General features: G+C 47.9%; 1 protein-coding gene across 4 annotated transcripts in view; it reads right to left on the bottom strand.

Annotated features, from left to right (window-relative positions):
* Positions 1–2,233: 2,233 nt before the first annotated feature.
* Positions 2,234–25,771, bottom strand: part of SRGAP2 (SLIT-ROBO Rho GTPase activating protein 2) — a 231,310-nt gene continuing 207,772 nt past the window's right edge. For 2 of the 4 annotated variants that reach the window (XM_081026382.1, XM_081026383.1), the window contains exons 18-23: positions 19,187–19,411; positions 15,502–15,581; positions 13,067–13,247; positions 11,424–11,570; positions 7,632–7,956; positions 2,234–5,552 (exon numbers count right to left, since the gene is read on the bottom strand). In XM_081026382.1, coding sequence (XP_080882508.1) covers positions 5,169–5,552; positions 7,632–7,956; positions 11,424–11,570; positions 13,067–13,247; positions 15,502–15,581; positions 19,187–19,411 — 1,342 coding nt within the window. In that variant the 3' untranslated portion in view covers positions 2,234–5,168. Of the gene's footprint in view, positions 5,553–7,631; positions 7,957–10,300; positions 12,283–13,066; positions 13,248–15,501; positions 15,582–19,186; positions 19,412–25,771 lie in introns of those variants that run through there. The other 2 variants (XM_081026384.1, XM_081026385.1) reach the window with 1 other exon arrangement.

Genomic DNA, 25,771 nt, shown 5'->3' with positions numbered 1-25,771 from the left:
GCTAACGCCTTTGCCTTCCAACTTCACTGAAACAAAAGAAGCAATCAAAAGGGAACTCCCTCATCTTCTCACCCCCACATTCACTGCCTGCCTTGCGTCACACGTGCCTCCCCTCCCGGGAGACGGAAGTGTTTTTTCTCTGGCCCTGGCCAACCCTCTCCTGCATATTTACTCCTTCCATTTGAAGGGGTCCTGCCCTTGAGCAAAGATGCACCAATGCCGTCCATTTCTAAAACAAAAACCTGGTCCCTTGACCCCTTCTGACACTCCCCACTTCAAAGCCACACCTCTGAGCTGCCCAGGGTTTCTGACCTTTCCTGTTCCATTTGCTACCCAGCCCACTCCCATCCGACTCATTTTCTCTGTATTGAAAATGCCCTTGTCCAGGTCACCAACAATTATCTTTCCTCGCGGGCCTCATTTTACCCCACCAGCGTGTGACAGCTGATTCCTCCCTCCTGTTGAAACATTTCCTTCTCTTGGTTTCTGCGATGCTGCTGTCAGCCACCTACCTCTCACTCGCTTCCTCTGTCTTCTTTGCTGGCTCCTGCTCTGTCGAATTTCTAATTACTGACACCTTTTTTTCTTTTATATGTTCTTCCTGGGCGTCTTGGTTTGAACACATCTATAAGGTGATGGCGCCCAAATTTGTTTTCAGGTACGATCTGTCCCTCAAACTCCACATGCACATATCCGAGGGTCAGAACTCTTACTCACACCCCGACAATGGCTGTTCTTGAGCAAGCCAGGCACTATCTTACTACATTGTTTCATTTTCAGAGTAACACTTATTTTGCTTATTTATTTGTTCTTCTCGAAACTACAGGGCTCCATTATCTATTCCTCCTGTTCGATATTATATGAAAGTGCTTGGCACACAGTGAGGCTTGGTTTGTTGACTGACCAATGAATGAGTCTCTGGCATCTGTAATACGCCAGGGTTGCTAACTCCCGAGTAAAAGGAAGCTTCATATACCTATGAATATAAATATTTAGATTAGTTCATCATAAAGACCATTTCCTAATTCATATCCCACCGTCTCCTTTTTTTTGGCTTCTGTCTGGATGGAATCCGGGCCTGTGTTTTGATTGTGTTGTCACTTGCTTCCATCAAGCTCCCATCAGGATACGTGACAGGAATTAAGAGGATCCCCAAAGAATAGCCCACTTTTGCCTTAGGATTCTCTGGAAATCAGATCCTTTGCTCCTTTGCTCACAGCTTAAGAAAGAACTCTGTCATAGCTCGTCACCTACACTCAGGAGTGGGAACTCATCACAAGGTGGCAGGACGGTCAAGATCAAGGGACCAGCAAGAGAAGGTCAAGCTGTAGCTCTACCATTAAAATGAGGGAGGGGAAAAGATGACAGAGTGGAAGGGTATGAGAGCTGCACAAGATACACAAGTAACCGGTGGAGGTGACAAACCTTAGATATGTACAGTGTCCAGTTGAGGGCCTGGGGCAGGACTCTGTATTATCATTGAGCACTGGGCACTGTCTTGGCTCCGAGATGTCATCCCTCTGCAGGAGCTCCTGGTATTAGAATGAGCCCACTGAGGATACATGTGGGCCCTAGGGAGTCGAGGATACATTCAAGTTGTCATCTTTGAATAACTTCACTCCTGAACTTACAATGTGCTAGAATCAAAATCTATAGAAAGCATTTCTCTGTGCTCCCCTCCCCCACCCTGTACTCAACACCAACAGCACAAGCCGATGGGTCAGCTTTTCTCTCAGAGGCAGGGGGCTGCCAAGGGCAGAATGACTCCGGGCTTTGGCTGTAGAAAAACTAAGACCGTCAGTCATCTTTGGTTGTGGCTGGCAAAGCTTCCAAGCAACTTCGCAGGCCCCACTCCTCCAAGCAGGGAAATCTGACTAGAGATGGAAATGAGGACAATCCTCGTTGAAAACAGGGGGGGTGGATTCTGTGGAGGAAATGGTTCTCATGGTAACAGACTGCCTCGTGGAGAGCTGCAAGTCTTTCCACACAACCTCTTAGGTTCCACACATGGGCTAAATAGAAACGCTTGGGGGGAAAACCCACATTATAAATGTACCTGTGCTGTGTCTGGTTGCGGGACGGAGAAGGCAGCTGGCTCCCAAGGTCACCTAATGCCTCCTTCTGTTGCCAGGGAAGCCTCCATTACCTTGGACAAATCACAATCCGTCCTAGGCAGTGGGACTCATGGAGTGGAGATTTCAGGGAGTGGAGAAGGGATACAAACTGCAGCATCGAAACCTAAAAACGTATTTTATTTCGAAGTTGTGCTTTGGATTTTCCCCAATCCAACATCTGTTGAGTGACAGTCTTAGGTTCACACAAAGCATCTCCAAGCATACATACAATATTCCAGTTATCAACACTATTTAAAGAATATACCATTGTACACAAACGTGACATACAAGTCAGACGCCACAACATTGCAATTCCCTGGAAGATTCTAACTTCTCTTCTGAACGTAAAGTACATCCACACCAGCCCTTCCAGTGGTCTGTTCATCCTGTTGCTGGCATCATCTCTCCTCATCTCCTTGGGGAGAAACCAGGGTGCCCTGAGGAGGTTGGCTGAGACCAGTGTTTCCAGTTTCTAGGCTGCTGGCTACAAACTCTTTTTCCAAATTGGGATGCTGGTCGCCCCACCCCACCTCTGTCCCCCAGCCTGACCCATCAGAGTCTACACCAGGAAAAGGATCCATGCCCCAGGGGCCAGAGTGGGGCTCTGCGCAGCATCACGCTGGCTTAGGCGAGCATGTTGGAGGAAGACTGGTCTCCCTAGGCTCCTTTTGGCTTTTCGGTGTAAAAATCACAGTGTGCAACCTCGATTCCAGTTGACTGCAATAAGTTCTGCTGAGGAAGACTCTCCTTCTATGGGTTCCTAGACCTCTCGACAGGACCATCTCACAAGTGTTAGGAGCACCAGAGAGAGGAAGACAACTAGGCTCCCGGAGCTGGGGAGGAGGTGACCATTCACACACTGTCCAGTTCACGACGCAGATCAGCAGATGGACACTGACCCAAGGGGATGGTGAACACAGTCATGTACAGGCTGAAAGAGAAATAAGGCAGGAACGGAACAGGCCCGAAGCATTGTCATTAAGAAAGTGTTGCTTCTCCTTTCTTAGAGAGGAGTATGCTGGAGGGAGGAGAAAAGGTCGGCGTGGGCACCGGTTTGGATTAGTTGGATCAAAAGGAATGTAAAGGGTAGGATGGGATTCCATTTTCAGCAAGGAAACAGATTCTTGGGTATGAAAATCCCTGTTGGCTCAAGACCTGCCTAAGTCCAGGTGACCGACAAGGACAGGCCACTAAACAGAGCAACAAAAGCCAAGAATCCAGAGGACCGCGGGTTGCCTCTCATCGGTTGACTCACTTCATTGAAGGAGCTCTTCATTTCTCCCTTTCATCTCTTGGAATGGTTTTCCTAGTGTTGCAGGTTATCGTTCTGATTAGTAATTTCCCGCAAAGTCCCTCTTTTCCTTAACACAGAATGAGGAAAATCCTACCACTTCCACTATCAACTACCAACTTCAAAATGTTGGTCCACAAGGATCTTCTAGGCTAAAGATAAGAAAACTCAGATTTTCCTATCTGAATGGCAACCCATCTCTTCTGAACTACAGAAAACAACAACGCTAAAAGTGAAGCTTTACAACCAAAAAACTGACAAGAGGAATGAATTTCAGCTTCAACCCAGCTAGGTGTCTGAGACTCATGAGCCTGGGATGTGACTGTCTCCAGCTCTGGTCCTGCTGGGACAGCATGACGCTGGAGGAGCTGGGCAATGGGCACCGGGTTGGGAGACTGGATTAAAGCAGACAAGGGCATTGTTTTTGCTTTCTGGACGGGAACCAGAAAACAGGACAAAATATTCAGCATCCAATTTTTAATTTTCCTCGATTCCGGCCTTTGGGAAAACATCAGAGCCCATGGGGCCAAGGTTCTCTTAGTTGTCCTTATTTGGATAAAAGAAAACAGATTTGAAGGAGAAATGTCTCTCTTTAATCTAACTAGGGCTCTCCCAAGCCCCTGTTGGTCCCTGATGAGACAGACCTTATAGAATAACCAAACTAGGGGATAAACTTAGGATTAGCTTTCATTTGGGAATACTTTTGGGGTTGGCAAAGCTGAATTTAACTTTTAATAGGATAATGTATTTTATGTCTTAAGTGGAAGGACCAAACGAGTGGAAGGACCCATTTCTTACCTTTTCCAAACCTGCCATAAACATAATAAAACTCTCTTAAGACTCTTTACCCTAAAACCAGCTATAAAGCTGTCTAATACAGGAAAATGTCTTAAATGGGAAACGGTCCATCAGAGACAAAGACGGGAATCCGAGAAATGTCTATACATTCAGAAAAACTTGAGAAGTTCCATAATAAGATTGGGTTGTAATAGTTCCAGAGGATGGAGAAGAGCAAAAGCAAACACCAATGACCAATCCACACCAATAGAAAGAAGACAGAGAGAAAGCCCCCAACCCCCAAACAGATTACAGGATTGAGTCCCATTCTGCTCAATTCCCTATGATGGAGAGATTTCAAAGGTTAGGTTCTCTGGCCCAGACAGAACAAGATTTGTAACGGAAACAGGGACCCCTGGTGGCTCCTGTGTGAACTGCCACAATAACTTACAAAGAGACTGTCTAGGACCAGGACAGGCTACACATGCCAGAGACTAGAAAAGTGTGTGTGTGTGCGTGTGTGCGCAAAACGAAGAGCTGACTAAACGACTACATATGATTTTCTACAATCAGTACCCAAAACAAGAAGCCACCGAGAGCTAGATGTCAGTAGCCAATCATCTGGTCAGGCATCCCCTACGTCTGAGGGGACTGAGACTTCTGCCCATGTCCTCATGACTTGCCTGGCCAGATTTCACAGTGACCTGATAATGAAAAAAATCTATCTCTGGCTAACCTAAGAACAGTATGTACTGCAGCTGGCTGGGTTACGACAACTGGGGGAAGCGGAGGGCAGCGGGAAGGGCAGGGCAGGGCGATAATGAGGGCTTCATTCTCAAGGTTTTGGGTGATGGGAAGGCTAATTTCTGCAAGAACAACTTAGAATCTAATTTTTCAACTGAAGTCCCCAAGCTAGTTAAATAGGAAGATTTTAATAACAGTCAGTCCCTCCAGCCCCCTTGTGTAGAACAATTAAATTATATCCCTCAGACAGTACAAGACTTGTCAGTGGATTGTGGGGAAGCTGATGGGTTGACACCAGGGCTAGTGGCATTTGTTTTGGGGAAGACAGTGGGCTTGGGCCGTGTGGCTGGTGGCTTGACTGGGGCAGCCATCTTGACAGACTTCACAGGCCGGAAGGCGCAGGCGATGTCCCCAGCAGTGCTGGCACTACGCTGGAAGGTGGGCTCCGGGTCCTTGAGGAGCTGGGTGTGCAGGGGGCTGGAGGGCTCCGATGTGGGGGCCACCACTGGGGAGGTTTTGAGGGGCTCCAAGGTGTCCAGAACCACGTCAGGGGTGTGCTTGACGGTGCTCTGCCGTTCCAGCTCTCGCAGCTCGTTCAGGGCAGAGTTCATAGTTGCCTCAATATCCTGCAAAACAGGAAAAAGGAGGAGGTGAGGCAAATGTAGGGAGAAGTCCCCAAGGATCCTATTTCAACACCACAGGCAAAATCGTGGAGAAACCAACTGCAATGAGATGTCCAGATTATTTTACTTGGCCAAAATCCTTGAACATATGAATGTTCAGAATGTGGGGGGAGGGGGACAAAGGGGTTGTCATTATCAAGAGATTTTTTTTCCTTTAGAAAGAGTGTTGAGATGTTTTTGAGAGCCCTCGGGTTTTAGAGATATGCACTGAAACACCTATGGATGAAGTATTTATATCCAATGCGGAGGGAAAAGGTGGATGAACTAAGAATGGCCAGGAGTTTGGTCGTGAGTACATGGGATTCATTATCCAGTTCTCTCTACTTTTATATATACTTGAAATTGTATATAATAAACATTTGTTTTTAAGTGGTAGAGATGAAGTAGGATCTTTGTTCTCTTGGACTTCAAGGCTGAAGGTTAAGAGGGTTAGTCCTTTCTCCTCAAGAGCCCCTGGCCCTGAAGATTCACTAGGACACTTCCCTGCCCCACCACCCACCCAACTTGGTAAAACCATTTCCTTCTACCCATCACCAAGAGAGGGGAGCCAAAGAGTGACCAGGAGGGGGCGCCAGAGCCCACATAGGTGAATCATCGGAAAGTCACAGTGGAACACAGCAGATCTTAGGAAATTGCAGTCCTAGCTCAGGGGCTCAAGGTAGAACCAAAGACCCTTAGTATGAAGCCAGCTGCCTCCCAGGGAGAAGTCCCAGCTCCGTCCCTCCCTTCCTCCTCACACATATGTGTCTGGCACTCCCCACAAACCACCCCAGGGCTTCTCCCTTGATATCAGGTTCACATTGAAAGATTGTATGCTCCAAGCAAAGGCCCTTGCATAAGATATCTTGGTCCTCCAGGGTGATCCACGGGTTCTGTTGACAGTGATTCAATTTCTGTCATCCCTATGATGTTCTCAAACCTTAAGATGCCCAGGAAGAACTCCATCGCCCTCCACAGTCCCGCTCTGCAGCTAGAGTCTGTCCCAGCTGTGTTCCTATTCTGCCCTTCCTAGTAACACCTGGCCAACGAGGGAGATGGGCGGATTCCCCTGGTGTAACGCAGACTGCAGCCAAGAGCTTAAGTAGAGGCACAGAATAGACGCTAGCAAAGCAAGGCATCTCAGGCCCAGAGCTTAATACTGAGCTTGCCAGGTACACCTTCCCTAAGCAGAGCACCACAATTAAGCCAATAGAGACCACACCCAGACTCTTTGTCCCCTGGAAGATGGGGTGAAGAGAATCTCAACTGAGTTGAGACAGAAGAGGGCAACAACGAGCCCTCAGTTCCTACCTGGTCTAACGAAAATTATAGAGTTGGGAGAGACGTCTGAGTGAGCTGCTTGGAGCGAGCCTGGTAGTCGGAGGTTTAGAGGTGGGGTTGGATCTCTAATATTTCATGGAAAACAGAGACTCATCAGTGTGGTGTATACATGGAAAGAACACCCCTGTAACCAAGGAGCTCATCTCCAGTGCATCTGGAGTCTTGGGCTGGAAACCTAGTACCTGCGTCCCTGGGGGCAGAGTATTTTGGGGCCTTCAAGACCAGAAGCAGATAGTTACCACCATCCATCTACTATGAGGGACCAGATATTAGCCTCAGGAAACGGGATGGTGGGGACACCATAAAAATGTGGCCAGAATTACATCTGAGCCTCAATGCTCGGGCAGCTTCCCAAAGTCTATCAGGGTCTCAAGACTTGCAACATGGGCTGAATGGACTCTGATCAAAATACTCTGTGACCGACTTAAAAAGATGACAACAGCCTTGCAAATAGCCCATATACGCGCAAGAAGTTGGAATTTTTTTATTCTGTCTTCAAGTTCTTTTTGGGGAGGGAGAGGTCGGCACATGTCTTAGAAAGCTGTCTTATCAGGCCCACATGTCCAATAGGCCCTGAACTCAGTATACAACGTACAAAGCAACATTCTGTTTCAAGTTCTGTCCTTATCAGCACGGGCTGCACTAAGCAGTGGTGACAAGGGGAGACTCATGCCAGCTGTCTTTCCAGGAGCCCTCAGTTACCTGTGCGATGACCTCAGGATCCACGGGCCGGTGGTTATTGAAGCTTTTTGACCTTCCGGCTGTCACTGTCTTCCGGATCTGTGGACTGTCCAGCCGATTCTTCAGGGACGAGTGGCGGCTGATGGAGTTGAGGCTCCCGTGCCCACTGATGGAACACTTATCTGGCCCTTCCTTGGGGAGACTCTGGCTCATGATAGGCTGGGAAGATGGGCGGCAGCTAGCCCCCACCCCCGGGGAGGTGGAGTCAGTCAGGGAACTGCTCAGCCCATGGCTGTCGCTCCGAAATGTTTTCCGGATGCTCCCGGATTCTGGCCGTTTCCTTTGCCTTCAATCACAAACAGAGAGGGCAGTGTGACCAGGGAGCCCCAGTTCCAAGGAAGCTACCATGAGTGAAAGAGGGGCAGACGTTGGCACCCAGGAACTTCTGGAAGGAGAGGGACACACAGCAGGCTCTCTCCTTTGCTTTCTCCATGTCTCTGTTCCCCTGCCACCCCCACCTGGGTAAAGGAGAAATGGATACTTACTTGGTAGTTGTGGGCTTTGAGTTCTCAAGCTGTAAGGTGCTGTCAGGAAAAATGTCTGATTAAGCGGAAGTTTCTAATGGGAGATTCATGGAAAGGCCCCTCTATTACCTGCTTTGAACAGAAACCAGGCCCCAGGAAGGAGAAAAAGTCTCACCATCACCAAGGATTGAGGAATTGCTGGTAAGAGGAGAGTTGACGTTTCCAAATTTTAGCCTGTTTCTTAGTCCAACTACAAGGCTGTAATCATTTTGGGCTTTGGCAAGAGGCTGTTTGTTGCTTTTTTTGCAGACATGGAACAGAATATTTTTCAAGAAGCTGCAATGTTGCATAGTTAGGGCCAAGTTTGTACATTTTCTTAGGGTGAAAATTCATCTATATGACCCTAAGTCACCCAGCACTGGGTTGAACCCTGGCTCTGAGTCAATCTGTTTCAGACCACTAAGGCTCTCATGCAAAACGGTTTGGCAGAGTCCTAGTTGTATGGGTGTTGCCTACTGCTGAATAATTTCATTTTCTTTCGGAATCAGATTCTAAAGGACCTACTCTAAGAAGCAATAAAACTTCTGGACTGGGATGGCAGCTGAGCAGCTCTGATCTTGAATCTATGAAAGGCGACTGGGTTGAGGTGGGAGCTGAGGACGGAAGAAGGGTAGGGGTCGGAGGACCTGAAGATGAGCTAGTGTGTGAGGCAGGGCCCGCGTTCTACGTCAGCCCGGCCCTCTTCCCTGCTTAGGTCTTCTTCATGTATGTCCCTGGGGCCTGGTCCGGGACCTGGAATGTAACAGCTACTCCATGAAGCTGCCTGCTCAGCAGTTTAGCTGTGGGTGCCAGCCATTCTTGAGTGGAAAATGATGTTCTCTGTGTCTTACAGGGAGGGCCCGGCTGAAAGGACTCTCCCTGTGCTAAGTCTTCCCTGGTATCCCAAGTCCAACAGGGGGCAGAATCGATCACTCCCTCTTCTATTCCTTCAGAGCATCTATGGCACTGCTTTTTAGTTACCTGTCTATACAGCATTTACCCTCTCAGACTGAGCTCTGAGGCCAGGGGACATTTTATTCCTCTCTGAATAACCAGCATCAGTCCTTGGCATAACAGTAGGTGCTTAATAAATGTGCGAAATTAAATTGAAATATCACACCCCAATTACTCCACTGACTTCCTTTGTCCACTTGAGGATGGCTGACTCGCAAGGTGAAAGCTGCTGAGATCTGTGGAGTGGCCTGGTGTGTGCCAGGTTCAGGGCCAGGCCCCGGGGATGCAAAGAGAGGAAGACAGAGTTCCTGGTTTCAAAGATCTCAGCCTGGTTGGGGATCTGGGTCCTAAGAGATACTCAAAAGGCTTTGGGAAGATAGAATAAGGGCACATAACTCAGCCCTGAGGAACGCGAGGGTGTCAGAAAGAGGTAAGTCTTCGGACTAAGTCTTGAAGGGAGAGGAGAAGGTAATTAGGGGGAGAGACAGCAGGTGTGAATGTCCAGGGATGAGAGAGAACCCGGAGCACTCAGGAAAGTGAGGGGCCTGGGCAGGAGTTGAGGCTGGAAGGCAGTCATTCCTAAGGGTGTGACATGCCCGGCTGGGGGCTGCTGCTGCCCATTGACCAGCTGGTGTCCGGGTAGCCCAGGTCCTCCAAACACCCCATCCTGACACCACCAAGCAAGGAGCTCAACAGAACCTCCTTGACTTTCTACAAGAGGTTTGTTCATCTTTTGACTGTTTCAGCTATGGTTCCCTATAACTCCTTTGTACAAACGGCATCAAATAATATGATGTCTTAAAAACGTGTACCTAACTAATTACTCTCCTTCCACCAATCTTGCCTTGATTTCTGGGTTAATTACAGGCTTATAACCTTATGATTACAGGCTTATAATTAACATAGACTTGCAAATAAGGAAAAAAAAATATGATTAGCCCACAGTCACTTTTTACTAGCTTGCCCTCCCAGCAAGGCACTATGCTGGAGGGAAATAAAATCCTCAATCATTTTTACTGATCTGACTTTGATTATAACTACATCGACTAAGTGAGCTGAATAAGCTACTTTACTAACTTGAGGGCGAAAGAGATGGAGAAGAGCCACGTGCCCCAACCACTCCCCCTGCTACCGTCTGGTTGGAAAAAAGCCAAGAGATCTGGGCGACCTGGTGCAGTTTAAAAACAACAAGCATCTTTTATTCTCCTTCCAGTTTCAGTGTCCAGAGGCTATGGTTAACAGGTTTTCAATGTGCAAATCATTTCATTCCTCCAAAGCCAGAGGGGAATAAAAACTGTACATCATTTCCAATCCATATTCATCAGGAGTGCCCTGGGGCTTGTCATCCTGCTGGCACTGGGCCAAGTTTCAGGGTCTGGCGGAAAGAGGTCTGTAGGCTTTGGGACTTGGTGTCTGGCCCCTTGAGATGAGATTAGTTCTCCAATAACCTGAATGTCTCGAGGGGAGGCAGCAGCACGCAGGCGTGGGATCCCTCTAGGCAGCCAGATCGGGTGTGGGTGGAGTTAAAACTCCAAAGATGTTGCTAACAGCCACAGTGAAAGCTGGGGGCAGAGTTAAGAGCCTGCTGGACAGGAGTGGGAATCTGCAAAGGGACTAATAGGGAAGGATAATACACAGGGCTAAAGCAATAGGGGAAAATGGGAAATTATTTTTACTGGTGTTAAAGGGTAGACAGAAAGGGAGCTAGGAGTTAGACAATGAATAAAGAGCTCAGGATAAAGAGCTCAGGGGGCATAGTGGTCTCCTTTCCTCCACAGGAGTGAATGCGGGACACGGGGAGAAACAGACACATGACATCTAAATAGACCCATCTGGGGTAACACGAGCCTAGTAGAAGACACACAAGACTTCGGGTCTTCCGCAGACAAGGGCCGAAGAAGACATCACAGACAATTATTTGAGTAAGAATTGGAAAAGAGAAGGCACCTCTGAGAAACAGTACAAAAGCAAGTTGCCTTAAGTGACCAAAGCTTTGGCCAAAGTTGTAGCAGTTAGACGGCCAGGAAGGTCAGAGCTGAGGCACTGCGGGAACACAGTGAGCTCCCTTCTACGGCACGAGGGCAGCTAGCTGGGCCCCTGGACCTCAGGAGGTCTGCAGAGCTTCCTCAGCCCTGTCTGCCTTGGAGTAGCAAGGAGCACATGCAAACTGTTAGGCCGGCGGGGGATGGGGAGTGCCCTCTGTGCAGCACAGGAATGGAGAGGGGCTTCAGGCCAGAGGGTGAGGCTGGGTGAGGCAAGTCATTCAGAGGAGCAGAAAATGAAAAGCAGAGCTTACTTGTTGATGTTTGCAAGATAAATATCGGCTACATGACCCCCACTGGGACAGCTGGCCCCCACTCTGGCTGTCACCTTTTCTTCAGGTGGCTCAGAAATGACCTCAATCTCAGACTTGGGGCTGGACCTCTCCACGACACCGTCCTCGCTGGGGGAAAAGGGGCAGGCAGGCAGGGAAAACAACACAAAAAGCAGTGTTAAATCGGCAAGATGGCCCCCCAACACACACACACGACCCCACAATGGCTCTGAGGTAGCAGCAGCGCCTGGCTGGGCTAGCTCTGTGAGCAGAGGCGAGGAAACCTAAGGGTCTTGGGAGGGTCATTTAAATAAAAATAAATAGTCCCGCTGAGTTCTGCGGGGTCCTCAGCAACTCCGGTGAGCTGGACTAGGGGACACCTGGGTTCACAGCGCCTGCCTTCCACCCCACGCCGCTGTGCTGGGGCTACCTCCCGGAGAGAGAGGAGGCCAGTCCAGGTTGCGGTTTATTTGCTGAGGTCCTGAGCACTGCTGGGTAAGGACAGTCCGCTTTGGGGTGGCTCTGCAGATGCCGACGTTGAGGTAGGACCCCGCCACACTCTGTCGTAACGTATCCAGCCCCGCTTAGAGCGTCCCGGCTGGTCCCCGGTCTCTCCACTGCTCTCCTGGCCCCTCTGGCTACTGATGACAAAGGCAGCCCCTTCTCCCCCACAATTCATCTTCTCTCAGTCCTGTAGTGAAGTCATAATGCTAAATTTGGGAGGGTCCTGTCCACGCACAGATGGCCACCAGGTTTGCGATGTTATCAACAGAGGGAGGATTTCCCCGCAGAACGAGCTGGGGAGAGGCTGGGAGGGTGCAGACTCATTCAGGATATCAACCTTTAAAAAATAATATTAAGGGAAGGACTAAAAACACTGACAGCATCGTATCCAAGGGGAGGGAGTTAAGGCCAGAAGCAGGGCAAAGGGGCAGGGAGGCTGGCTTGGGGGCCATGGGGAAAAGCCTTCCTGCTGGAAGCCATTGCTTCAAAGAGAGGGAATCAACCAACAACCCATCTGATGGAGTCTCCTGGGACCAGTTCACATTTTCTTTATTCCCTCACATTCTTTCCCCTCCTCTCCCATTTTTCCCTAAGTCTACTTCATCTGGGTTAGATAAACTGGGTCATTTCTACAAGGCTGCTTAAAGCTACATTTGTCTTAGAAAAGGAACTAACTCATCATTTTCATTTAAGTGGAAAAAACGCCATCAGTGGCTCAACAGGTGGGGCTGGACATAGTTGTTTTAAAAAAAGGAAGAGAAGTCAAAATGTTTTCCCACCCATATCTTTCCAGAAAGGAAATGTAAGTGGTCAAATAATAAGCTCTCATTATCACTCGTCAGGCATAAGTGTGGATGGGCACTCGCTGGCAAGTTCCTAAAGATGGGGAGGGGTACGGGGGGTGGGGGGGGAGTCGGGGCTGGGCGTGGGAGGGCAGTGGAGGATTGATTTTACAGGAGAAAAGAGTGTGGAACAATTAAAAAACAATTCTCCACTGAGTCTGTGTGAGCTCATGACCATGCTGGTGCCCCCTGGGGCTGGTCTCCCTCATCATCCTATCGCTCCTGAAATAAAGCCTCTCTCCCACAGGGACCCCTAAAGGTGCAGGGGGCCCAACGTACGTGTCTTGGACCACGATGTACTGATGGGGGATGAGTCCGTCAATGCCATTGTGCCGGCCTTCCCACCAGTCGTCGGAAGCCCGTTGGTAAAGCAGCAGGGACGCCCCCTTCTTAAAGGACAGCTCTCGGGCTGTGCGGCCCACGTAGTCAAACTTGGCAATGGCCTCGATAGGCTCGCACTCTGAGAGCGGGGGAAAGAAGGAAACACATGTTGTTGGGACTCACAGACTCAGGAAACTGAGAGGAAAATCCCAGTCAGCTGAACTTGCAGTGGTGAGAAGCGAACTTTATGTGAATAGGCCATGGATAATGTATAAAGCAGGTAACTCCCGTGGAGACTGTGCCATTATCCTGAAAGCACCTATATACCCTTTCTTGCCTTTGCTCAGACTGTTCCCCCCACCAGGAATTCCTGTCTCTCTCATCTACTTGATGAAACATGAAATCACAACTCAAACATCACCTGCTTCCTATAGTAACTTCTTTGGTGTTTCCTGAGCTCTTTAGGCCAACCTCTACTCTTGAACTTGCCATACTGTATTTGTAAGCATTAATTTTTTTATTATAGAATAACTTCATTAATTACAGAACAGTTATCATATTATATTTTAATTTATGCTATCCATTCCTTTAGTGGAACATGAGCTTTTAGTCTCTATAAAGAGAAAAATAACTTGCCCAATTAACTTTCCAAGGAGCAAAAGAGGGAAATGTATTTTGTGGACAATATATGGGAAAATGTGCATTAAAATGATTTGAAAAATTATATAAAGGGTTTGCAAATGCAATTTATTTTTACTTTTCTGTGAAATTCTATCTCCTCGTCTATAAAACAGATCCCTGTGCCTTTTTCATGAAGTTACGAGTGAATTAACAATATTTTTTTAAAATTAAATTTACTGGGGTAACATTGGTTAATACTATATTTCAGGTGTACAACTTTATAAAATGACATCTGTATACGCTGTGTGCACCCTACCGGAAGTCTAGCCCTTTCTGTCACCATATATTTGACCCCCTTGACCTTCCCCTTCCCCTCTGGTAACAACCATTCTGTTGTCTCTATCTATGAGTTTGGTTTTTGTTTGTTTGTTCGGATTAATAACAATTTGTAGAAGTGCTTAGAACAGTGCCTGGCCCATAGTAAATGCTATGTATGTGTTAGCCATTCTTCTCGTCATCATTATCATTATCTGTTCTGGGCTGCAGGTAGACATCAGAGAGCAAAAGGAAGGCCCCCAGAAACCTGGAACCTGAGGTCGAAGTCAGATATTCTGAGCAGTGAAGAGAAAGGCTACTTACAAACAAGACCATGCCTGAAGTGCCCTGGCTAGAGTCTGCTCCTGAATAGGCAGGGCTGAGATCTCACTACACAGGTGGCAGACCAGAGACGGCCTATCTACGTATCCCAGTCTCAGTTCTGTACAGTCTCAGGTATGGTACGTGACCTCTCTGACCTCAGCTTTCTCAATTATAAAATAGCAGCTTTGGCTATTTCACCAGGGATTAGGAGGTAAGACATATAAAGCCTCTGAGTGCTGGGCACATGGTAGGCTCTAACTAAATATGAACTTCTCTAGTTCACCTACTCCCCTCCCATAATGTGGCAAATTATCACACCGATCCATCTGACTTCAGGATCCAAATAAGCAGCCCTAATTTTTCCTCCTATAAAATCTGGCTGGGGATTGTGGAATTCACAGCAAGACAGAGAACAGGGAAAGCTCTGCAGACTGTGCCATTTCGTTCTCATGCCCAGAAAATTCTTAGGCCTCTTGTCAGTTGCTCAGACTTCCAGAGCTCAAGTGATTCAGAAATGGGGTGTGGAACTACCAGAAGGAGGGGGAAACGTGCTGCTGGCGGGACAGCTCCTAATAAATCATGGGCACTGCTGAGGGGCCGCAGATGACAGCTGTGCTGGGTGCTTGATACGCACCCATCAGGCCATGCCGCACTTGCATGTCTGCACTCTGGAAAGGGTCATTTTATCCAGTTGGCAGGTGTGAAAGTGTGTGGTTTCCGTGCCCTGATTTCCACTCCCCTCTGGCTTGCTTCTGTTGGGTCCTTGGCACCCAGCTTCTCTACCCCCAGGCTTACTGATTTCCAAATGAGCTCTCCTTCACTTTGGTCTCTAGCTACCTGGCAGGAGTCTGTGACAGGAACTGATGTTATACCAGTGGGACAAGGAGCTGGGAGGGTGAAGGACAGGATTTGGGGGCAAAAGATTGAAGGGCTATGAAAGGTCTAGCTCTTCACCTCTGGTCTAATCCAGGGACAGTTCTGTGTAAGAAGGTGGGCAGCCTCTTTGAGAAAGGGGAAGAACTAAAGGAGGGCTCCCTGCCTGTCCTCAGGAGACTGCTGGGCAGGGAGGCTCATCGGAAGCACAGATGGCCTTCACATTGGCGGCCCCATGGACCCCAAGCGGGACCTCGTACCGTCATCGCTTGTGTGGTGCTCTGTGGCCACATCCTGGGTGGAGTCTTCAGCCGAGGTAGTCTCGCCGTGAGGGCTGTCACTGCAAAAGAAGCACGAGTAACTAGGACCTCAGTGCTGGCTTCCAAAATCCTTGTCTTCTTCCTCAGAGCAAGGCGATGGAATCTGTTATGCTCGCTGTGTTGATTGCACTACAGACAAATGCTAATAATGAACTCCCGAGGTTCTCTAGTCTAATTCCTGTGACAAAAACTATTTGAGACGACTTTGAATATCTTGAGACAAAGGGAACCCCCTTTGACCTCATAAATCTTCTCGAAAATATGGAACCACTCAACTCCTCAAGGGCTGTTTCTCTAGGTGAATTAGTTCCTGCAGGGAGCATGATGGAAGAAATACACTAGGCTCTAGTATCAGATACAACTGGATCCAAAAGCCAGCTATCATTTGGTAGCTGTATGATCCTGAGCAAGTTAATCTCTTTAAGCCTTAGCTACCAAATCTATAAATTGAGGATAATGGTCTGCATACCTCACAGAATTGTGTGAGGATTCAATGAAATAAGAGGGGGTGATTAATAAGCATAGTTCCTTTCCTTTCTCATTTTTCTTGATGTCTCTATGCTGCTTTGTGATTTAGTCTGCGTACTTGTGAGAAAGTGGGAGGTGAGTCCTAGAAATGGGGGTGGGGGAGGGGAAACAAGAGCAGGGGAAGAAGAGTCTGCTGTGGGCGACACTCCACAGAGCGACACTCGCAAGAGGACAGGGGATGGAAGCCGGGTCAAATTCTTGAAAAAACTAATGGAGTCTAAAGTTATCCAGGGTTGGGAATCGAGAATGGCCAGGGCACTTAGTAGGTAAGAGGTTTCGCCTCCTGATCTCCTGGCTTGTGGACTTCAGAGAGCATGGCGATGCGTGGGCACCAGGAAGTTCTTACTTTCTGAAAGGTAGGAAAAACCAAACAAACCCTGTTCATTTCTAAAGGTTTTCCTCTGGCAGTTGCTAGTAACGAATGAGCCTTTCCAGGTAGTTCTACGCACCATCACCCTCTCATCCCACCATCCAGCCTCAGGTTTCTACCTTTGAACCTATAGCCTCTCTCTCCTCATGGGATGGGTCCTTCAGTCCCTCAAAGTCCCTCAAAGAACAGGGCACAACTTCAGAACTGACCCCATGTGCAGCAAGTCCATTCCAAGGAGGTTCTTAGCCTCCAGAGAACATTCTGGGAAGATGTTTAACAGGGATTCTTCTTTGTCAAAAAAGGTGGGCATGATTTCTCACTGTTTTCTGGGCCTAAACACCGTCTGATGTACTTGGTGACATTCTGGAAACCCTCAGAGCCCCAGGAGTGCATAGGGCAAGGCTCACTTTCCCCCAGGGCTCTAAGCCCATCTATGTGGCCATCTACTAACGGCTGGTTCTCAAACTTCAGGGAGGCCAGGATGGCTTGTTAAGATCAGACTGCCTCGTTCCCCAGAGTTTCTGATTCACTAGGTCTGTTTGCATTTCTAACTAGTTCTACATGATACAGGTGCTATTGGTCCGGGGACCCCACTTTGAAAACCACTGCTCTAATGTAAAAGCAAGATGATGCTTTTCAAAGGTCCCCTCTAGTCTTAAAATCCTACACTTCTCTCATTCCTCACCCATACTGCAGCAACCCCTAGGCCCACCAACACCTGCAGTCTCAGAAGAAGCCTAGCATGCCACCTGACAGGCATTCCTAGAAAACCTGGTTCCAGTCTCAAGACTGGTAAGCATGGTGAAATGAGACTGGCCTCTCCTCTCACAGCTGCAGAGAGGCCAAGTGAGCCAGTGCTCCCTCTTCCTGGCTGTTCTGGTCTCCTGGCCATTCTCCAAGATTCTGGGGCTCTAGCACCCCTTTTGCCACTCCTCCTTCACCTCCTTCATCGATCTTAGCTCACTGCACTGGCACTTCTCTCTCTTCCCAAAGAAGAGGAGAGGCTGGGAGCCTTCTCAGTGGGTGTGAATCCAGAGGTCAGACGGTCCCTCTAACCCCAAAGTCATTTACTCTTGACCCTCGGGTGCTTCTGGCCTGAGGCCCGGGCCTCCCACCCAGTCTGTGGTAGTTACATCCCTGACTCATCTTGTGGTTTTTACAGAGGCTGCTAATAAATGTCGGGTGTACAACAAACAACAAGGGGCAGAGGAGAGCACCCTGGAGAGAACTGGAGGAAGCTGCCCTCCGGTTCACGTTCCCGGAGCCACCCCTCCCCCACCCCTCCTAGGGCTGTGGGGGTCTCTGTGGCCTGGGATTAGTCCAGAGTGGGCAGCGGTTTGATATTTGAGAAATGAGGGCAGACTTTAGAGGGAAAGTAAAGCAGGAATTGGGAACACTGTCCCACAGCTTTTCAACACGCATGCGAGGGGGAAACCAACTCTCTAAGTCACATGCACAGAACAGCTCCCTGGAGCTGCCTAGCCAGCAGGCCGAGACCGAACAACCTCCCAGGTCCCCACCAACCATCTGTCAGTGACAAAAAACTTTCTCTCCAAGCTGGCAAGCCTAGGTTTCTGCAGTTCTGACCCAGACGCTAGGATCTGTGGGACAGTGGAGAAGACTGGACCCAGGGATGTCAGGGATATTTTGAGGTTCACAGACACGTCCTTCACTCCTTGGGCAGGGTGTTCCTTCTGTGGGGACCAGGAAGAAGTGTGGATCGATTGGCCTCTAATTAAGTAAACAACTCCCCTATCCTCCCTACCTCAGTTGATAGCAATGGGACCGGCTGAATTGGTTCCAGATGTTGAATTCAGATGGAATCTGATTTGGACTATGCTTTCAGCCCAGGCTGAAACATTATTTAGGGGAAGCAGGGAGAGGGCAAAGGAGAAGGTAGGACATGTTAGGGAATAAAAGAGAGAGGCAACTGTCTGGTGTTTAGTGGGAAAACGACATTGTATGTGGTACCCTGGGGGCACTATAGGGTAGTGAACAGTGCCCTGTCCTAAAAGAGTAGAGATCAGGGTTGGAATCCCCACCATTAGGGTGGCCTGAAAGATTGTCACCGGACTCTCTGCGTTGCAGTGACTGACTATATCTGTAAAATGGAAATAGTGATTCGTTATTTGCTGGAGGAAGGGTCTGTGTGCCTTAGGATCCTGTCATATCTCTGCTCCCAGGCTAGGGCATGACAAACCTCACATCACAGAATTTAATCCCACTTCACGGTGGAACTGCGCCAACATGCTGAAAACGGAACTTACCCCTCTTTCTCTTCATGGATTTCTGAAATCATTCTAAATGATCATCTTACAAACTCACAGTCAGGAAATGATGCCTCATATCTAAACTCTTCCCAATAAGAAATTCTCCAGGAACCAGGATTGTTTTCCTTACAACGCACAGCATAGAGTAGGAGCCTGAGTGATGAACAGCAGTTCTATGTACAGCTTTATAAAATTTCCTTTCCTGGAGATTAATATTACTATTATTGTTGTTGTCATCTTTCAGAATGTTCCCTCACCACTTGGAACTCATAAAGAAAGGGAGGTGGCATGAAGTGGCACATACTCTGTAGGTCAGGTTGAGGTGGGGCCCTGCCTACACTGTCCCCAGATCCTGGCAACTTGAAGCACCTGGGAGTGGGAGAATCCAGGTGTTGCCCTCTGGCGCCGCTGGGTGAGTTGGGGACGCCCTCCCCTCCTCCAGCCCTGAGTCCCCTACCAATAATCCTCTGTGCTTCCTCCTCTGCTGTAGACCGGGCCCTCCAGCTCCCTGGAGTTTGGGAAGATGTTCTCATGCTGGATGATGATGGTTTTGATCAGCTCGTTCACGTGGGCTTGGCAGGACACCTGGTCATGGCCCTCAGGCACTGACATCAGCGAGGGCCCGAAGCAGATGGCGAGGTTGTAGGGGTCCATCATGTTCTCTTCACTGAACTGTGATAAACTGAGGAGAAGGGAAAGGGGACAAGCTGGCAAGCACTCGCATGAATGCCCCGAACACAATCAGAGGAGGCACAGCCAAGAGCAAGAACAGAAGTTCCACAAATTGCCACCTGCTCTTCTGGGCATCAGAGCCCTTCTAGAAAGTTGGCACAGGGAGAAGAGAATGACCACCAGGATGGTCATTCAGGAGACAAGGAAAGGCAGAGAAGTGCCTCCATGAAGGTCTTGCCCTGTTCTCTCTCTCCAGCTCTGCTGAAATCCTACTGACCACCCTATTACCACCCCCGCCCCAGAACTTAGCCATCAACTCCACCCTGCCTTGAGAACACACCACTCTGCAGTTACATACAGCTCCCATGCACTAGGCTGACAGAGCAGACGGAGACCCTCAGGCTGCCCTGGTTATAACAGGGTTAGAAGACACAGGCATTGTGCAGTGGGCACCTTCTTGCCTAGCAAAATCATCAAATTATTAGGGATATTCCAGTCTGAGCTCTATCTAGACTTATTTAAAAAATAGGCAACCGATTAGCTTTTGTATTCCATCAAGCCAGTGAATTTCTTTCTGGAATAGCTAACGCAATTGTTTTCCATTTTCATAATGTCCTCCTGTATTATTACATTCAGGATTTATTCTGAAAAAGGTCAGCATGCTATTCAGCTTCTGCTCAGGCTTCCCCTGAATGCAGTCTGACTGTATTACCAGGTATTTATTTATTCTGGGAACTCCCTCTTTTCAGCCAGCAACTGCTCCAGCCACACCTCCAACCTCGGGCCTTCAGTGAGACACTGCGCCCGATGAGCCCTCCCTGGTCTCTATCTGTCCAGGCACTGAAGGCTGGGCCAGCTCTGGATACACCCGCTCCCACCCCATGCCACCCCCAGCCTGCAGAACTGTGAGCTCTGCTAAGGAGTTCTGCCTCCCTCAGGGGCATCAGCAGGAATTCTCCAGCACCTGATCTTACCAGAGCCTGAGAAGATGTCAAAACCCTCTGTGCTGAACCAAAGGCCTGAGACTCGAGTAGCTGTTCTTCAGAATTGGGCAGAGTTTATTTCTAGTGTATCTCACATCCAGATCCAAATCCAAATTACCAAGCTGGTCTCTCTCTAACTCAATGGTTCTCTCCTCTACTGAAGATTCTGGTATGTGCCCCATGTCCCTAGGAGACTCCCTGCAGAACATGCGGAACGGTACAGCGGATGCGAACAACTGCTGGGGGGGAAGGACTGGCAGGATCCCGAATCGCTGTTCTCTAGGACCTCGTCGGATGTGGGAGGCCGGCAATGGGTGAGGCTATCAGCAATCTGGTGGCTGGACTGCTTCACAGGAGGTCATCACAATTGAATTTTATAATCTTCCCTCCCCTGGCTCCTGAGTTAAAACAGACCAGAGATTCAGAAAAGGCTGGGAGAGGTTTCCAAGTCTACTTGGTCAAATGAAAACTGCAGAGAGACTGGGTAACCTCAGCAGGGACAACTAAGGCATGAGGCACCGCAGGCTGAAGTTGTAGCTAATTCCAGGCCGGCCAGTTCCCGGTGTCATGGAGACACGGAGGAGAAAGGCCCTGTTCCTACAGTGTGACCTGACAACATTTTGGTAACATGGAAGGAAACTGGTAGTTACTAGGAAGTCTGGTGGTCAAAGGGAAACAAACTCTAGCCCTGAGAGTCTCCGTCAAAGCTCTGTGAGAGGAGAGTCCTTGCCGAGCCTTCCAAGGCAAAGACTGTTCGAGTCAGAGGTGGCTGCAATGACTGGGGGTTTCAGGGGGACACAACTTTGTGGACTGCGGTCTCACAGGTCCAGGTCCATTTCTTACTCCCATTAAAATAAAGACCAAGATCCTTTTATCTCTTCCAATCTACAGTGGGAAAACCTAAGTTTAGGAGCTAAAGCCATGGTTCTTAACTCTTTGGAGGATATAGGCTCCTACAAGAATTTGACCAAAACTAGGGTTCTCCCCCTAGAAAAATTCATATGTGCACATACAAAATGAACGATTTTGTATATGATGGTGCTACTAATCATTGAAGACACTGAAGGCTGTACCCAGTATAAGACAGACCTGCAACACTGGGCTTTTATTTTTAAGGAAATACTAAAATGAGTAACACCCAGTAACAGTTTCCTCTGTAAAAAATGTTGGTGTCGGGGCCGGCCCGGTGGCGCAGGTGGTTAGAGCTCCGTGCTCCTAACTCCGAAGGCTGCTGATTCGATTCCCACATGGGCCAGTGGGCTCTCAACCAAAAAAAAAAAATGTTGGTGTCACCTTACATGCACGCCATCTTCTCTAAAAAGCTGTACTGTGTTTCTCTAATTTCAATCTGTAACGTTACGAATCCTCCCGACTGATTTGAACTCATCACCTTTTGTGCACCTTAAAAAGGTTCGGAGCCGTGGCTGGGAACACAGGCTGTGGGGGGGGCGGGGATGAGAAAAAGGAGGATTGGTGTGGGAAACTTGTGTATCACGCACTTTTTGGGACTTTTTACTCTTTAATGATACACATTTGCCTTTTTGATTAAATTTAAAAAGAAAAAACAAGATATCCCAGAATTTTAGGGTCAAATAGTCCTGCTTGTTTTGAGTCCCAGCTCTGTCGCTTGCCAGTTCCACGGCTTTGTCTAGTTCCCTGGTTTATTCAATATAAACTAAGGGCCGTTTTGCGCCTCCTCCATGGGGGATTGTGAAGATTAAATGAGGTGATACATGCAAAGCCATCGAGCACAGGGGCTGGCACAGACGTGGTATTCAGTAAGAATTTTCTGTACTTATAATATCCTGATTGCTTCTTGATATAGGACCCTTGATTCTAGTCAGGGAACAGAAAGCAGGGCTGCCGACATTTGGCAGTGTTGATTTACAGGAGTCTACCCTCTTCTCCTGACCCCATTCTCTAACGAGCGGAGGGTTCTAGATCCCAAAATCAAAACCTTAAATCGTCAGAGAGAACACTAAGCTTTGGACAGATTGTTTTAAATATGTGACATTTCACTTAAAAACGTTCAACTTCGCAGGCCTCACGGGTTTGATTTGGCAACAATCACAGACTGTGGGTAAGATGTTATGCATCAGGTTTGATTTTTAGGTTTGAAAGGGATGAAGAGAAACTGTATTATTCGTCACAGCCCCAGGCAAAACGTGGGGCTGAGAATCCATCAGGCTTTTAAAAGCTTTCACAATCTGAGACACCACAACTTCCCTCTATAAATCCATGACTTACCAGTCTTCCCCAGACTTCTCCAAAAGGCTCCGGAAGAGACAAGAACTGAAAGGTAATTCTGGGCGATTCTTTCTGATGGTCCTCCAAAAGCATTCCCTCACTCCCCTGGCCTGTAACGCTACCTTTCCTTTCTCTGTGATCCCCAACTTATTAATCGACTTGCCTCTGTTCCCTTATATTCTATCTTCCTTCCTAAGCAGTGGATTCCATTCTTTCTCACCTCCTCAAGAATATCACTCCAGCAATTGTCCTTGATCTTTTTCATCATCAGTTTTTCTTCTCTACTAGGTCATTCCCACCAGCATACAAACATGTAGTCTTACCGCCCATCTTAAAAAAGATTCTCTCTTAACCCCATATCCACACCAAATTACTATTCCATTTCTCTCCTCTGTAATAAAATTCTTTGACAGTTGTCTATACCAGTTGTCTCTATTCTCTGACTCTTCCCCTTCTGTTATAGACTGAATTGTGTTCCCTGCCAATTCATGTTGAAGCCCTAACTCCCAACATGACTGTATTTGGAGATACGACCTTGAGGAGATAATTAAGCTTAAATGACATCATAGGGTGAGACCCAAATCCAACAGGACTGGTGTCCTTATAAGAAAGGGAAAAGACACCAGAGCTCTCTCCCGCAGTGTGGCACACAGGAAAGGGCATGTGAGGACGCAGTGAGAAAATGGCCATTATAAGCCAAGGAGAGAGGTCTCACTAGGAACCAACCCTGCTGGAACCTTGATCTTGGACTTCCAGACTCCAGAACTGTGAGAAAATAAATTTCTAGTATTTAAGCCCCCCAGTCTGTGGTATTTGTTATGGCAGCCCTAGCGGACTCCTACACTTTCTCCCTTCCCTTCTCCCTCTCTTTATTGTAGTGAAATATACATAACATAAAATTTACCATTTTAACTATTTTAAAGTATACAATTCAGTGATATTTAGCATATTCACATTATTTTGCAACCATCACCATGGTCTACTTCCACAACATTTTTATCACCCCAAAGGAAACCCTTTATCCATTAAGCAGTTACTCCTCATTCTCCATTTCCCCCAGCCCCTGGCTACATGAATCAGCTTCCTGTCTCTATGGATTTGACTAGTCTGGACAGTTCATATAAATGGAATCACACTATATGTGGTCTCTGTGTCTGGCTTCTTTCACTCAGCACAGTATTTTCAAGGTTCATCCATGTTGTAGCATGTGTCAGAACCTCATCTGTTTTGGTGGCTGAATATTACCCCACTGTGTGGACCTACCACATTTTGTTTATCCATCATCAGCACCCATTCTCTCTTGAACTGACACCAACAGGATTCTGCCTTTTCTATTCCACCAAGGCTACTCTTTTCACAGTCACCAATGATATCCATGCTACTAAACCATTTTACAGTCCTTTTCTTAGTTGACCTCTTGGCACATTTAATTCAGTTATTACACCCTCCTTGAAACATTTTCTCTTTGTGGCTTCTGGGATACTGTTCTCTCTCGGTTCTCCTCCTACATCACCGCCCACCGCCCCCTGCTCAGTGAGGTGTCCCCTGACCACTGAATATTAAAGAGCAAACCCTCACTCCCACCCCTGGCACTCTCCAGCCCCCTTACCTGCTTTATTTTTTCTCTACAGCCCTTATCCTCTGACATATGATAGGTGTACTTATTAGTTTTGTCTTCCCCCAACAGAAGATAAGCTTCATGAGGGCAGAGACCTTGACTGTGTGGCACTCTTAGATAGTCAGCAACTAAAAAAGGGCCTAGTACCCAATAGATGTTTAATAAATATGTGTTAAGTAAATAAGTGAATAAATACATGAGCATCTCCAAGAAAATCCAGCCATAATTCTACTTGTCCATCTCATATACAAGCAAAAACACTCCTTGTAAACGTCAGTCCTGACAATCTTTCCAAACCAGGAGGCACCTGAGATTGTTTAGAGGCAATGTCAGCTGTTCTGGAAAGCAGCCGGGGCAGCCTTAACCCCAGAGAAGTACCATTGGTTTACCCTCTTAGATTGGGGAGCAATGTCTGAGGACCTAGGGCAGTGCTTCTAAGATTTACATGTGCGCATGACTCACCAGGGCACCTTGTTAAAATACAGCTTCTGACTCATAGCGGGGGAGGGGCTGAGATTCTGCATTTCTAACAATCTCTCAAATGCTGCTGCTGCTCTGTAGACCTCACTTGATTTTCAAAAGACTAGAAGGCGACATTTGACGTAGTCTAAAGAAAGCAGGTTTCAAAAGGCATGCAGCAGAGTCAACTGCAGTGAGAAGGAAGTGCCCACCCTTTGTTGGGGGGCTAAAACTTGCTTGGTAGTATAGATGCTGCAGTATGTAGCCTGTAAAATGAACCCCAGGGCTCCTGTATACTGGCATTTACATGCTGTGTAATTCTATCCCTTTGAATATGTGCTAAATTTAGTGCTTATTTCTAGTGAATGGAACATGGCAGTAGTGACGGGATGTCACTGCTGAGATTAGGTTATAAGACAGTGGCTTCTGTCTGGGGGCTCTCTCACTCACGTGCTCTGAGAGAAGCCAGCTGCCATGTTGTGAGCAGCTCTATGGTGGTGAACTGGGGGAGGCCTCCGGCTAGCAGTTAGCCAGGAATTCAGTCCAACAACCTGTGAGGAACTAAAGCCTGCCAACGCCACGTAAGGGAGCTTGTAAGTGGACCCCGTCCCACCCAGTCGAACCCACGCCCTGCCCTAACACCCTCACTGCACCCTCATGAGACCCTGAGCCAGAGGCCCCTGACTAAGCTACACCTGGATTCCTGACCCACAAAAACTGTGACATAACAATAAATGCTTATCGTTTTCAGTTGCTAAGTTTTAGGGTAATTTGTTACAGCAATAGATAATTAATGCAAATGCTAAGAAAGTATGATTGGCAAGGCCTGCTGGAGAGGGACGCAGCCAGGGTTCATGCAATGGACTGGGCACTCTGAAGGATACTAGTTATATGTACACCAGGGGTGGCAAGAACACTTTGTCAGCGTTGCTCAAGCAGTAGTTCGCCATCATCAGAAGTGTCTGGACACTGATGGTAACCACTCTGAGCACCTCTTACCATTGCATAAGTCAAACGTGACTTGTATTCATCTTTTGTTATCAGTACGTATTGAATATTACAA

The sequence above is a fragment of the Rhinolophus hipposideros genome (genome assembly GCF_964194185.1).
Source record: "Rhinolophus hipposideros genome assembly, chromosome: 19".
Classification (NCBI taxonomy): domain Eukaryota; kingdom Metazoa; phylum Chordata; class Mammalia; order Chiroptera; family Rhinolophidae; genus Rhinolophus; species Rhinolophus hipposideros.
Note: the sequence above shows the minus strand (reverse complement) of the source record. Positions and strands in the feature narration are given on the sequence as shown.